Source organism: Anopheles cruzii, chromosome 3 (assembly GCF_943734635.1).
Source record: "Anopheles cruzii chromosome 3, idAnoCruzAS_RS32_06, whole genome shotgun sequence".
In the NCBI taxonomy this organism is placed as follows: Eukaryota; Metazoa; Arthropoda; class Insecta; order Diptera; family Culicidae; genus Anopheles; species Anopheles cruzii.
The window spans coordinates 3,309,157-3,324,293 of record NC_069145.1 but is presented as its reverse complement, the minus strand read 5'-3'; the positions used below and the strand labels follow the sequence as shown (position 1 = coordinate 3,324,293).

The 15,137-nt window shown below is 52.0% G+C and overlaps 1 protein-coding gene across 1 annotated transcript in view; it reads right to left on the bottom strand.

Moving 5' to 3' along the window:
- The window catches only part of LOC128275575 (voltage-dependent T-type calcium channel subunit alpha-1G), an 18,530-nt gene extending 4,276 nt beyond the window's left edge, over window positions 1-14,254 (bottom strand). The window contains exons 1-18 of the mRNA XM_053014124.1: window positions 14,162-14,254; window positions 13,875-14,106; window positions 13,616-13,793; window positions 13,055-13,117; window positions 10,482-10,603; window positions 10,145-10,392; window positions 9,826-10,067; window positions 9,160-9,580; window positions 9,023-9,065; window positions 8,886-8,956; window positions 8,257-8,811; window positions 7,963-8,174; window positions 7,697-7,900; window positions 2,829-2,994; window positions 1,248-1,403; window positions 842-1,168; window positions 270-771; window positions 1-126 (exon numbers count right to left, since the gene is read on the bottom strand). The exon at window positions 1-126 is cut by the window's left edge and continues 469 nt beyond it. Of these exons, the coding sequence (XP_052870084.1) occupies window positions 1-126; window positions 270-771; window positions 842-1,168; window positions 1,248-1,403; window positions 2,829-2,994; window positions 7,697-7,900; window positions 7,963-8,174; window positions 8,257-8,811; window positions 8,886-8,956; window positions 9,023-9,065; window positions 9,160-9,580; window positions 9,826-10,067; window positions 10,145-10,392; window positions 10,482-10,603; window positions 13,055-13,117; window positions 13,616-13,793; window positions 13,875-14,106; window positions 14,162-14,254 (3,961 nt within the window). The remainder of the gene's footprint in view (window positions 127-269; window positions 772-841; window positions 1,169-1,247; window positions 1,404-2,828; window positions 2,995-7,696; window positions 7,901-7,962; window positions 8,175-8,256; window positions 8,812-8,885; window positions 8,957-9,022; window positions 9,066-9,159; window positions 9,581-9,825; window positions 10,068-10,144; window positions 10,393-10,481; window positions 10,604-13,054; window positions 13,118-13,615; window positions 13,794-13,874; window positions 14,107-14,161) is intronic.
- Window positions 14,255-15,137: the final 883 nt, after the last annotated feature.

Here is a 15,137-nt window from a genome sequence, read left to right as displayed (position 1 = left end):
AGGACGAGCGGCGCACGGAACTGCGCCGACGGCCGACGGATTGCTTCAGTCCTTGCGTATCGTTCTGGATGCGGTTACTCTTCTCCAGCAACGGATCGTGTGTGCGGCGATCGTGCAAATTGTACCCTGAAAGTGGATCGGGCCAACGGTTAATTTTTCCGTTGTACTAAACATGTACTAAACCTGTACTAAATCTGTACTAAGCCAGTACTAAGCCCGTACTAAACCTGTACTAAACCTGTACTAAAAGGCGCTGCCTGTCTGCTTACCTTTGGACTTCGATAGAACCTTGCCATTGTTCAGTATCCCTTCATCGGTGGAGCATTGCCGACGCAGGCTGGAACCGCCGATTGGCCCGGCGGTGTCCTCTTTAGCCGCCTTTAGGTTACCAGAAATCGCGATCGGTTCCGTGTTCGTTTTGTCGAACTTCTTCTGCTGCTGTTTATGCTCCAGCAGAGCCAACCGACTGTCGGATGATGCGGTGGAGCTCTGATTTTTGTCGCCCCTCTTGCGCATCTCGTTCAGCACCGGTGTTCCCTCGAAGTACGCACGATCGTCGAGTGCCTTGAGCGAGCCAAGAACGGACGGTGGCTTTAGCAGGGACGAGTTTTCCCGCTCGAACCGCTCGAAGTCGGCCTGATCCCAGTCCTTGAAGCTGGCGCCCGAACCCATCGTGCCGCTCGGTGAGTCCTGCGGTGTGGCCGCCGTCGTGGTAATGATCGGAGGTTCCTGCACCTGAATGTTGTAGAGCTTCAGGGAGTCGGTTTTCCGCTGTGCCAGGAGGAAGTAGGTTCAATCAGTGCATCAAACCCCGTTAACCTTCCCCAATTTGTGGGTTTACCTTCCGGCTGGACTGGGGCTCCGGCTTGGACACATCCTTTTCGCGCCTGTTCTTCTGGGCCACGTTTTTCGTTTCCTCGTAGTTCGGTTGCAGCAACCGCTGTTTCTGGATGTTGCACTTGATCGAGTCGAGGTTGCGCGCCTTGCTCAGCTCCTCGACGCTGTACCACTTGCCACCGCGCGACCCATTGTAGCTGTCGGTGGTGGACGATCCGGAGAAGCTGCGCTGATCCTCGAACACCTCCATGCTTTGCTCCTGCGCCAGGGCTTCCGCATTGAGCTTCGCCTTCACGAGCTCCCGCTGCTCGCGTTCGCGCCTCTCGTTACGCTATTACGGAAGAGCGGACCACAGTAGTACCGCAGGCTACGCGGGACAAACGGGGGCTACGACGACTCGAAGAACTTACCTCCGAGCTGAAACCCTCGACCAGGATGGCAACGAGCAGATTGAACAGGACGTAGTTGCCGAACGTCATCAGCGTGACAAAGTAGAGAGCGGCCCAATGGCTCGTCTTTTCCATGCCATTAAACAGGACCACGTTCCAGTCCTCCTGCGTGAGAATCTGGGTTGTTGGGGGTGGGGGGAGAACGGACGGAAGAACGGACAGGTGAAATAGGGTGCGCCTCGACTGCCGCGGCCTACTGCGGTACATCGCCCTATCGCTTTCTGAGTAGGTAGTAGTGAGGCACGACACAACATAAAACGGTGGGTTTTTGTCTTTTTGGAGAAGAAATGTTCCGTTCAGAACGAAGTTCACATTGAGATTGAGTACAACAACAAGAACAACAACAACAACAACAACAAGAATAAAAGAGAGTCAAAACTACGACCGGAAGGAACGAACGGATAGGTTGTGGAAGTAAACACAACGATTGCATTCCAAGGGCTACTGAGTTTTGCTACGAACATGCAGCAAACAAAATGGCGACGGGCGATTCTTGCAAAGAAAACGTTGGATTCGAAATTTGACTAATCTACAAGCTGACGGATAACGGGCATGGGCATAGTGTGCAGAGGAACTCGCGCGAGAACAAGAGGGATTCGAAACAATATAGACAATACACAATCATTCAAGGTAGCGTGCACAGGAGCAAACGAACGAATGGCGGGCCTTTGTTAAAAGTCTACTCAACAAAAACGAAAACACCGAGATAGTTGTACAAGAGTAAGGGCAACCGAAAGGAGTTGAGGTGCAACAATCCGTGGCCCATCGTTGGGGTCCTGAAAATCCAAACAAAAGCGCAACAGGCTTCTGGCCTCTCCGGAAACAGGCGGCAATCCGTGGTGGGTGGTGGTGGTGGTGGTAATCGATCGTGCTGGTCAGCTGGCGCCCAAGACGAAAAAGCCGAAAGACGAAAAGCGTTCTACTAAAAATACCGGCGCTACAAAACATGCCAATATGCAACGACGTGTGTGTGTCTGTGCGCAAAGGTGTAACGGAAGTTGAAGACGAAGAAACGAAGTGTCAAGCGATCAATGTGAATTTGGCACAACTCAAAACACACACAATTTAAGGCGCCAAACGTATCTCAAATGATAGCATTAAATACACGTATATATGAAGAGTACAAACAATAGGGCGCCAATCGCCAATAAACACTTCCAATCAGGTTCTTTCCGTTGCCAGTTGCTTTGGGCATCTCGAATGGGGGGCTCAGCCCCAAGGTCACAATAGAAACAATAGAGTAGAATCGCAAAATTTGCACACAACCACACAGACAGACAGACAGACAGACACGGGGAGAGCCCGTGGCTGGAAGAAGTTGTGTTGTCCTGTCGCGCCGCCGGGCGCCACAACACACTTCTTTCACACATACGCAAAACGCACACATACATAAACAAAGAGGAGCACACTCCAGAGAGAGAGAGACAGAGAGAGAAGTGAGTGAGCTGAGCTGGTATAACGAACTGTAACACATACAGCACACACACACACGCAAAACGCAACGAGAGAAACGGCGAAACGGAATGGTGTGCGGTCACTTACTTGGAAGACGGTCACAGTGGCCCAGAGGATATTGTTGAAGTGTTTTCTGTCACATTCACATTGCGGATGCTTGGAGACAATTTCTGGACAAGTACATTCCCTTTCTCTCCCGCTCTCTTCGACAAACTTACAGAACTTACCTCCAAAAAGGTACATGCCAAGAATGCTATAAATTGTGGGTATTGTATAATTGTATATGTTTTAGAACGATGCAAGAACCAATCTTATCTAAAAGCATTCGCGTATATATGTTTTGGAGTACGAATCGGATCCCGGAAACGACCGCCGCCGTCCCGTGGCGCCGTCCCGTGCCACCGCCACAGGACTATAGACTGATGAATTGGAACCGCGGGTCGTAAACAAATCATGCCGGAAACGTGCCTGGTATTAGGCGTACACTAGGGTGTTAAGTCTTTTTGTCGCGTCTGGGACTTTGGCAACGCCGAATGCGTCGTTTGAATACCGGAAACTAGTGTACACCTAATGCTGATGCAGTCTACGGAATGTTGCCACAATACGGCTGACGGTGGTGACGGGGCGCCGAAGACGGCGGCCGTTGCGCGTGATGTATTTTGTTGTATTGTTTTAAGAAGGTTTTTTGGGTTTGTTTCTGTATTTTGGCCCCCGGTTTTCGGTTCCATCCTGTGTCCGTGCGCGCTAGCAGTACATCCGGTGTCCAACTGTCAAAAGCGGCTCACAACAAAGTGTGCCTCGGTTCCCGGGTCCGGACCGGATGTGGATGCGCTGCCGACCTGGCACACACACACACGGGATGGAAGTGGCCAGTGTGTCTGTGTGCGTGTTTGTGTGTGTGGCCTCCAATGGGGGGCAGTACAATACAAGCCGTGCTGCTCTGGGCAGCACTGTGGATGCGGCTCAAGAGTTTGGTTTTCCTCTTTAATGGTTCTAATGTTTCTATTTATGGTTTTTGGGTGGTTGGGCAGTTTGTTTGTTTAATTGCTTTCTATTTGCGTATTTAGCCTGCGTATTGGAGTTATTGCTACTGATTTGTGTATTAATTGGTGTATTAATTGGAAGGTTTCAACGTTTCTTGTTTTCTTCTGATTCGAATTGTTCTCTTCTGCTGAGAGTGTTTGCGTTTTGTTTGCGTTTTGTTTGACGTTTGTTTTGACTACTTTTCCTACGGAACAGAGGGGTGCTATTGAATTTCCATTGTTGCGCGTTGTTTTTCTGCGTTTTGGGTTTTAATTTGTGTCCTCTCTCTCCAATCGAATGGGTACGGTTTTATTCCGGCTACCGGTCATATGTATTGGGTTTTAGTTTTGTATCGCGTACTGTGGCCCTAGCCTAATTTTGCCTACGCAACAACAGTGACACAATGAGGGTGGTGATTAGTGTTGCTTGCGCGCGTAAACGGAACAAACGAAACGAAATAGTCAACACACGTGTACGGCGGCACGCGCTAACACGCTACATGTAAGAATGGCGGGCGGGCTTTAAAATGCTGGGGGTACTGCTTGGGGTTATGCTTGTGGGTGAGCTGATGGGCGTTTGTTGTTTGCTGACATAGCCAAATCGAAGCTTTCCGCTGATAACGGAGATTATATGGAGTGCCAAAAACAAACGGGAAGAAGATAAATAGAAAGAAGATGAAAAGTGGGTGTAAAGAAGGCGAAAGACGTAACGCAATTCATGCAACAGAGAGAAAGAGAGAGAAGAGAGAGAAATGGGCAAGAACCAATCTGTGACCACCGGAAGGTGGGTTTTGTGTTGTGAAGCCGGTAACTGGTTTGGCAAGTTAGTGTTTTAATGGCGGACACGTGGCGTGCGTGAGTGTACTCTGTCGACGCGACTCTGACGGCTTAATAAAACATCAACACACATGCGCTGCCGATCGCGACAAACTGTTTTGATCTATACAAAGTGTGATCGTACTCGATCGCTCAACACGCTTATCATACAGGCGGCAGTTAGCGGAAGGAGCTTAGTAGTAATCGAGCGAGTATCGAGCAGTGTTGCGTGTGGTGGTGTTTGGTAGTAGATTACAGTGGTGCTGGATGGTGGATGTGTTGGACGTTCTGCTCCACCCCCTTCTCGGTACTGGGACCCCAAATGTCAAATGTCGCAAACGAAACGTTCAATTATGAAAACGAGTAGTCGAGCAAAATTGGCGAGCGAATTGCGTGCGGAATTAGGTTTAGGAAGAAAAAAGAAAAGTTGAACACGATTGCGCAACAACACGTGGCTGTGGCCTCGAACTTACCTCTTTCGGCTTTGTCGTAGTTGGGAAGGAAAGGATTGGCAACACAGAGAGCGAACAGAGAGCGAACTCTCGGTGTCGGATTCGGACATGGTCACGCTCCGGCATACACGGCAGAGTGTACTAAACTAGTGAGTTTAGTACACAACACCGAGACGGCAGGTATACTATACAAAATTCACAAACATAATACAAACACACAGACTCGGCGAGCCGCGCGCGCACTGGACGGGGTGATCACGATGCAACGAACCCACAGAGAGAGAAAGAGTTGACAGAGACAGACAGAGCGAGAGAGTGGTGTCTCACAAACCGGCATTCGCGTAAAAAGTGGTTAATCACAGGCGAACATCACACATCACAGGGTGGGCCAACCGCCAACAGGATCGGGGATCTCGGGGATCGGGAAGCGAAGGCCGCGCAGGACAGTAACAGGACTAGCCGAACTCTGCGGTGTGCAGATGTGGGGTTTTGTACAGATGGGGACAGGATGTTAGAAAGCGTGGGAAAGTGGGTAATAGTTTTGAAGGGGGGTTACAAAAACAAAACCCAACCGGCCAGAGACTGTGGGGATTGCACCGGGAGCTAGCGAAATGAATAGTGTAACAAAACGGATAAAGTGCAACAAGTACAGAAACGGAACACAAAAACCAGACGGGAGCAACTCGTTCCAGCAACAAATGCACAAAAAAACAGTCGAAGCGAGCGATAGAGCGAGCGAGTTTGGTTTTTAGAACGGATTACTCATACGCAAACGGGGTAAGAAACGGAACCGGGGAAACGGGGGTTTGTTACAATCGGTTGCTGTTGGTTTTGGGGGGTAGTGTAAATACCTGAAACACCGTCACCAGGGCCCACAGGAGGCTGTCAAAATTTTTTCTATCACACTCCACCTCGCCACCGGCCGCCTCGTTTTTTTCGCAGAACTTGCAGCCAAATAGGTTCATTCCAAGTATACTTATAGAAGGAGGAAACGACACGGGATTGGATTGGACGAGTGAGTTGAGATTATTCTTCTGCACTTCTTCTTGATTGCTGGGGGGGATTTACTTATTCGGTACGACTTGATGGGTGGAAGTACACACATACACACACACACACAGGAAGGGCGAGAGAGAGAGAAATAGTGCAGTGCGCTGTCACTCGGTCGTCCTGGTCGTCCTGGTCGTCCTGGTCGTCCTGGTCGTTAGTCTCTCGCGGGCTATACTTTAAGGCGCGCAAAAGGCATGAGCGGAGAATGGGAGAATAACACATGGGCTGGAAAGTCCCGAACCTAACACGTAAATTGCGCAATCATCGCTTCATTCATCGCTTTCATTCAGTCAGTACTAGCCTTCAAAAGAAAGCTGTTGAAATATCATGGTATTCTAATCATAAGTTTGCGAGTTGTGCTGTCTTAAGAGTGACACTACTTTTGTTATTTTCAAAACAATGGATCAAAAACTGTTTCGTGTTTTCGTTTTACAGTGCTTCTTGATGGGAAAAACTACCGTTCAAGAGAAGCAATGGCTTGAAAAGTGTTATGAGGACTCCGGTTCATCAGAACCAACAATAATGCGTTGGTTTGCTGACTTCAAACGTGACCAAAAAGAAGAACGTGTTGATGATTCTAAGGAGTGTTTGGCCATGATTAAAAGGTTAACAAACCGGATATTTTGAGTAGATATGAAGCAACGGATGAAACCATTACTTCATTTCGGAATCGAAACGATCGTCATCTGAGTGCAAGGAGTGCAACTGGTGAACGTCGTCCAAAGTGTCCGAAAGATTAACAATCTACTGGATAGGTTATGGTCTCACTATGTTGGGATCTGGATGGTGTGATATTCATTGACTGTCTTGAGAAGGGAAATATAATCAACAGTGAATATAGACATGTTAGACCGCTGCTTGAAAGACTGTGTGGCTCTTGATGGAGATTACGTTGATGAGTTAAGCCAATTTTGAACAAAAAAAACGCGTTATCTTTCTTAGGCTCGGGACTTTTCACCCCATGTGTTATATGCATCTCGCCGCCACTCGGTAGTCCCGCGGCCCGCAAATCGGAGTAAGCAGCGGCAGCAGTAGCAGCTCACATTCGCGATGTTCCCGGCGATGGGGCTCTCTGTACAGATCGCAAAAGCGCTCCCCTCGCCGCTCGATCTCGCCAGGTGCCGAAGGGTGTTACACGCCAGCAGTGCGCCAATCTCGGGTTTGGGGAAGTTAGATAGGTGAAGGGTGAAGAGTGAAGTGAACCAGGAGGTGGTACAGAGAGTGGTACAGAGAAACAGAAACGATCACGCGCGGATCACGCCGTTCTGGGCTAAGCTTGTTTCCCTTTTTTGGCCGACAAAGAGGTCTACAGATTAGCAAGAGTCCCTCGAACGGTCCGGGAGGTCCGCGTCCCGACGTATGACATTCCTTCCTTGATTAATAACCAATGTAATACTGAGAGAGAGCGATACTGAGTGCAGCATTTAGTGGCCCTCTTGGCCCTAGCGCTTTGCGGTTTAATCGACTTTCGCGACTCTCGCGAAACCCGGGTCTAATTAGGGTACGGGCCCGGGTCGGACAGTTTACGTTAGGTTAGGGTTAGCTTCCGTTTGCGAGCTTCGAGCTCCGTCCCTGCACCTTCGCCTACGGAACTCCCCGGCCACCGGCCACCTACCTGAATATGAAAATGAAGAGTATGAGCAGGCTGAAAAAGATGGCCACGTTGTCCATCGTGCGCAGCATCACGAACAGCTGGCGCCGCAGGTTGGGCATGAAGCGGACGAGCTTCAGGATGCGCAGCAGCCGGAACGTCCGCAGGACGCTCAGCCCCGAGCTGCCCTGACCATCACCAAGGTACGACTGGCCCAGTTCGACAACACTGCGGAAAAGAGAAGAACACCAGTCACGGGTACGGTCACGGTGAGGTGGAGCGTTGCATACCTCAAAATGACGATCACTCCGTCGAACACGTTGAACCCGTTGGCAACGTACCGGAACGGGCCCTCGGCGATCACCTTGAGCACCATTTCGACGGCGAAGATGGCCGAGAAAGCAATGTTGCTCGTCTCCACGATCGCCGTCAGCTCGGCCGGCTGGTCGTGGTACTCGATCCCCATCGACAGCGTGTTGATGAGGATCGCCAGCAGGATGCCCTATAAACATAAACAAAACATACCATAAATCATCAAACATACCGTAAATCGACAAAATAACACAATTCGGAAGGAGATTTACCTGCTGGAAGTACTTGTGGTCGACCAGCTTCTTCACGACGTACCGCGACAGGTGACAGCAGCGCCGGAAGCAGCGCCACCCCGCGACCAGCACGCGGACGGCGCGCGATCGCTTCGGTGGCTTCTCCTCGGCCGCGCCCTGGTGCTGGTAGTACTCGTAGCAACAGGCAAACTCTTCCATGTTGATATTGTTAATGCCGCCACCGCCGCCCGGTGCCAGCGTCTCGAACCCGGACCGGGGTGAACCCGGTTCGTTACTCGATTTACCACTTTGTAACCGCTCGATCTCCGGCACGGACAGGCGGCTTGCGGTGCCCGGTCCGGTGCCCGGCGAGTTGGCCGGCCGATACCGATGGTTCGAGGCCGGTTCGGCCGCCTTCGAGCGCTTCAGTGACGTGTAGAACGACTCGAGCGTGCCGTGGCCGGTCGGTAGGGCGGCCGAGAAGGCGACCGAGAAGGCCAGCAACTCCTGGCAGGTCATTGCATCGGTCAGGCAGAGGTCCGAGTACTCGGTCAACACCGTGTTCACGGTCTGCAGCGAATGGGGCAGGTTAACCTACAACGAGCAAGACCAAAAGCGTATAGCGTACCGTACAGGATCCTCTTCCGGGTCTTACCGAGTCGTCTTACCTGCCAGATACTTCCGTCACCGGCTTGGGTCATTTTCTCCAAACAGTACACATTCTTATCTTGCGCTGGTTCTGTAATGGTTGGAGGTGTATGAAGCACTACATATTCGTTAAACATAACGGACGATCTTCGTCTACCTGCTGCTGACGGGGGGCTTAGCAAGCTTGGCATACAGTGATCCTGTCGGGCGAGCAGGAAAAACAGAGAGAGACAGAGAGAGAGAGATTAATTTTGAGACCATGACCATCAGCCCGGGAGCTGTCGGCTCACTAACTTGTCCGTTCGATTGATCTTCGTTGTTTATCTTCAGTAGCAACACCTTCTGGCGGTCCTCGGTGTTCAGCAGGCTCGTCGAGTTGTTGAGGGCATTATTTTTGATGTTCTCCAGCGACACGATCTCGGACACCTCCGGCGAGGACACCTGATTCTCGACACCGCAACTGACCGGCCCGCCGCCATCACCGTTCGGTGCCGCGAGCCCGGACCTGTTGATCGACAGGCTCGACTGGAGCAGATGATCGACCGGCTTGAGCGACTGCGGGCAGGCTTTGTTGGTGGTCGACGCGGCGTTCGACAGCAGCAGGGCACCCATCCGGGGGCACTTGGGGTGGTGCGCCTTGATTTTGTTCGGCGACAGGGTGATCGTCTCCGGTGTGCACGGTATGAGGCCCTCCTTTCGGTTCTGCATGTGGTACCTGTGGCGGAAAAAGGGAGGGCTATGTGTAGGCTCGTTTCGAACGTAGAGCTGTTTCCGGAGGTTCTACGGTCTACGCAGTGTGCACAGTGTGTCAGAGAGTGGGCTACTAGAAGAGGAAGAGAAGCTTCACAACAGCAGTGGGCTGGTGGTCAAGAAAGATCGGTAAGGATCCGAAAGGGTCGGTGCCCGGCAAGACTCAGAAGTGTGTGCTTAATTAGTCGTAAAACAGCAGCTCATTCATACTTATACAATCGTAACTTCTTAATGATGCGCCGCTTGAGCCGACGGTACAGGTGGCCGATGTACTTGACGATCTCCGCGTAGCACGTGGTCGGCTCCGAGTTGTTCGTGCTGGAGGCGAGCGTCGAGGACGAGGTGAAGCGGGCCCGTTCCTGCCGCATGCGCTCCATCTCGCGCTTCTTCGTCTCGGAAAACTGCGTGGCAATTACGACCAGGCACAGGTTGATCATGAAGAACGATCCGATCTGTAGCGAGGAAGACGGGATCATCGCACGATTGAGAGCCAGGATCTTGGGGCGCCCGGGGGTGGTTGATGGCTTACCACGATCAGCAGCACGAAGTAGATCCAATCCCAGAAGCTGTGCGCATCCTGCACGTAGTACATAATGTCCGTCCAGCCCTCCAGTGAGATGACGAGAAAAATGGCCACCCAGGCGAGGCCGATGTTGTCGAACGAGATGGTCCCCTGGAACGGATTGTTGCCCAGCTGGGTGCAGTTGGTGTAGTACTGGTTCCAGTTGACGCAGGACGTCGCCGTTGGTTCGTTGTCCGAGTACGGCAGCGCACTTTCTGTTGGGGGGTTAAACGAGGATTAAAAGTTCCACGTGGGTCAAGCTTGCTTGGTTCTTCAGCGCGGACAGGGGGGCGCGTCTTATTACCATTGCAGACGAGTGGTCCGATTCGGTACGGGGGCAGGTGCTGGCACAGGTGCATTCCGGAGTCCTCGGGCTTCGAGCAGATGTAATCTTGCTCCTTGGAAAACTCATAGTAAAACGAGACACTGCGGGAGACAGCGAGCGCGCGTGCATTGCATTGTGGGGCGTTGTGCGGTGTGCGGCCGCCCCAAAAACCAAAACGGAGAGAACGGCGGGAAAGAACGAGGGGGGAAAAACACACAGAGGCACGTATTAATAGCGGGGCCATGATCACCGCGGTACGGCTTCGGGTTTCGGAAAGTGAAGGAACATGTACATGTTTCGTTATGATAGATTCGGCTACTCCAACGGCTAATCGGACTAATCTAGTGGCCAGAGTACGTACGGCACTCACACACACACACACACACGCACACAGATACACCGAGAAAAGGACACAAGTACAGAGAGACTACGAACATACAGGAACTCTAGTTTCACTAGGCGACTCTAATACAATGTACAATCTAGAGAAGGAGGGCGCGAATTAATACAGGAGCGCGCACTAGAGAGCAACAACTATTCACTATCCAGAGACAACTAGTCTAGGAAGGCTAGGCGTGAAGCACACATCCAGAGGCACAGCGAGGGCACGGCGAACAGACACTTGGCAGGGCAGTCCTTCGCAATCGCGGACACCCTTGAGGTCAGTGCGGCGCGTGGCGTTCTATTCTATGTACAGTGAAAGGAAGCGCTGGAACCAATAGTCTAGCATCCGTCACAGAGAAACCGTCCGGACGTGGAGATCCCAACTCGCAGGGCGCGGCGATCCAAGGAGCCGATGGAGAGTACACACGATAAGCCATTACACAATTTACACGGTGGGCTCATCGGACCCGTTTTGGGTTGGGTCCGACATTGGTCCGACCGTGTGCGACACGTGGCCACACTGGAGTCGAGTAACAGCCGAAAATACCTATTTTTAAATCGGATGCACAAAAAGCACAAACAAATCCAGCGGCATTCCAGGTGGAAAAGTCAGTCCCGAGGGCAGGGCAGAGAGCAAGAGAGAGAGGGAGCGAGAGCATTGAGATCGTTTGTGGTGGATCGTCTTTAAATGTTTGCGGCAGTGTTTTTTGCGTTTCGGTGATGCGCATTTGGTTAGACACCCTCTTGACGGGTCGGGCTAGACGGGGTTACTGTGCGGGGTGGTAGAGATCACGGGGGGAATGCGGTTCTGTTAATGTTGGTGCTTTGTTGACCGAATTGTTTGTTTGATTGCCGATCTCTGAGGTGTGTATCTCCGGAAAACATTCGCCCGGGACGGCGATGGACAAGTTCTTTGGAAAGAGGGCGATCTTCTGTGACTTTTTGGTGGATAGAGTTCGGACAAAGACAGACAGAGAGAGACAGAGAGAGAGAGAGAGCTGTGGATGCATGAGTTTGTTGGCAGAAGAGTCTTAGAATTTAAAGGTTAGATAGACATAAAGGTAATCAACCGATGACGGGAACGGAAGGAACGAAAGCTGCGAAAGAACTAAACCAACAAACGGAACGGAACTACTATACTGTCTATGGTGCCACCCGCCCGGGTCGGCGGGGGGCTGCGGGTGGGTGGGCCGGTGTCAGTGACCGAGTAAATGAGAGAGTGTACGTATATAGAACGGAAAATGGAGAAAACCGATGGAGGTTACGCAACCGAATGAAAAAAAAGGATGACAGAGTGACAGACACAGAGGGATATCTTATAGTAGCTAAAACAAATGAATGACAATGGGCATTCAATTGGACAAAAATGTGGTCATTCTTACGAATTCAAGCGTACGCGAACTCTGTACTCGTCTGGAAGGGGCCTGTAATGAAGTGTGTTAGTTTGATTATTTACAGCTCTGGTGGCGTGTGGCGGTAACGATCGTGGTGGCAGTGGTGGTTGGTGGTGGTGGTGGTGGTGATGCGTGCGGTGCGACAGTGAAGGGACGTTTGGGGGGACATTGGGCGCATGTCCTGCAGATCCCCAGAATAGTGTGGCCCCTTCTGTGACTGTGTGTTCGGTGGTTATCGGCGAGTATTATCTGTATCATGTGTTGCGGGCGTGTTACTAGGAGCGACTCAGCGAGCAGGGGAGCGGGTCAGCGAGTGCATGAAACACAAGGGGTGGTACACAAGAAAACTGGCTGGAGGGCACTACAACGCAACAAAGTGACAGTGAGGGCCGGACGGCAACTAAAAATAGGTATTTTCGTACAACCGAAAACCGATAGGCCAGGCAACGGCAACGCATTAGTGTACTAAGTCGAGGTCTAAAGGAAACGAAGGAACGGAGCGGAGAGTCCGGAGCATTGGCGGGCCCAGAAGCTACACTAAACCGGTGGTCGTTAATCCGAAATCCTGGCGGCAGCGTACTTCCGGCTTTACTAATAAAAATTTTAGAGCGAGGCCGGTATTTGGCATTAGTTCGGTTAGGAGAAGCAGCACATCTAGGACGTAGGCGCTGCTGAGGGGTGGAAAGTAGAAAAACAACGGAATGTAGGGGAACACAATAGAGCGGCGCGCTTCGAAAATGCAAAACACAAAGTGCTAAATATGGTGGCCATTACTCAGTTTTTATCTTTTTCTGGTTAACTAGTAGCCGGTAGTAAATGTTACGAGGAGACGATGCGCTAAAAAAAACAAACAAACAAAACAAGAAAATGTATAAAGTATATACAGAACGAGTGCGCCGGTGCCTAGAGCTTCGCCGTTTCGCTTCTCGGGACTTCTACAACTCCACGGGTCCACAGTCGGGTTCTTTCTACGCGTAGGTAACTATTTAACCGAGCAAACAGGGGACGTTTCGGGGCACGTCCAAACGGGGCTACTAAGATCGGGCGGGGGTCCAATACCGAGCAAAAACGGACTGGACTGAAATCTGTACAAAATGGCGCGTAAACGTGGTCGGTTGTTGTTGTACTGGAACACGAGGCGTTCCGTGAATGGGGAAAGACTTGAAGGAACTAGAGTAATAAGTCGCTAACTACAAGAACGTCGCTAGCCGTAAGAAAACGAGGGTTCGAAAAACGAGTAAAAGAGGGAAAAGACAGACAGAGACAGGAAGAGAGAGAGAAAGAGAGTAGCACATTCACCGGGTGGGCACCGGGCGGCACGTGGGGCCAACTTACAGGTAGGACGGAGGCGACACCGCATCCGGGAGCTTGATGACGCACCGCTGGCGCAGGATGCCCTCCCAGAGCTGGACACCGACGATGCCGAAAATGAAGAACACGAAGAAGCACAGCAGCAGAACGTTGCCGAGCATGGGCAGGGTGTCGAGGAGCAGCATCACCAGGATTCGCATGCCTGCACAGTTTAGGCACAGAAGGGCACAAATGAACACCAGGGGGAGTTAAACTACTTCCGGCACCACGCGGGCACACCTACTTGGGATGCGATTGATGGCGCGCAGTGGCCGCAGGACGCGGATCGTCCGGATGGCGGTGAGGTTGAGATTTTCCACCTGCAGGCAGTACTCGAGGGCACCGGCGAGCACGATGAAAAAGTCCAACCGGTTCCACGAGTCGGCCAGATAGGTGCCCTTGCCCCAGCCGCCCATCGCCACGATTTTGATGGTCATCTCGAGCGAGAAGAACGCAAAAATGATGTCGTCGAAGATCTGCAAAGTGGCAATTTGGGGTGAGTGTCGGCCGGACACCCGGGCACACACGTACCTGTAGGATTTTGCAGCGATTGGTCACGCAGGCATCGTCCACGCACGGCTGGTACATGCCGAGCGTGACGCAGTTCAGCAGGATCACAATCATCGAGATGCGCTCGAACCACGTGCACAGGCGCCGAAGATGCTAATGGTTAAGGAAATTACCCAATCGACGGAAGGTGGCGATAAACATGTAAACGAGATGCAATAAAGGGGGCAATCCCCTCTGCAGGGCCTCTGCAGTCGTTTAGGGTGCGCAAAAAACATACAAAAAAAAATGGAAAGCGAAATTGGGAATTCGAAAAGGATATGGATTGGTGATCAGCTGCAGACACCAGATGCGGGGCTTCGTGTCCTGGGCGAGGTACTTGAGCGAGTACTCGGTGAAGCCCGGGTACGGCAGGTTGGGCTCGTCGTACGACGAGGACGACGTGTCCCCATCGCTGCAGCTGCTGCCCGACGTGTCGCCCGATGTCGTGGCGTCACTCGACGAGGTCCCAACACGTCGGCCGCCGCCGCCGCCGGCGGACACCGGCCCTTTTGCCGTGCCCTTGACCGCCGGCGGCTTGCCCGGGCCGTGGCGCTGTGGCTGTGGTGGTGGCCGCGAAGGCTTCTCGTTCCGCAGATTCAGCGACTCAATCACTCCACCGTAGTTGTGCTTGTCCGCGAGCTGCTGCTGCTGCTGTGAGGACGGAAGGTCCTTCGTAGCGCTTTTCATGGCTGAGAGTGAGACGGCACGACAGCAGGGTGGGGTGGGGCGCTATGCGTTGTTGGACTGCGATGATTTCATGAAGCTTGCTGCGATGATGATGATGATGACGAGCAAAACAGCTACGAGCCGTCGATACACGGAAAATCGAATCTCCTCCGACGACGACGATTCGAAGCGATTCTATTTATTTTCACCTACACCATTCACACTGCGGCCATTACCGCCACCCTTGACTCGACCACCACGGACACACACATACGGCCGGGTTTTGAAATTA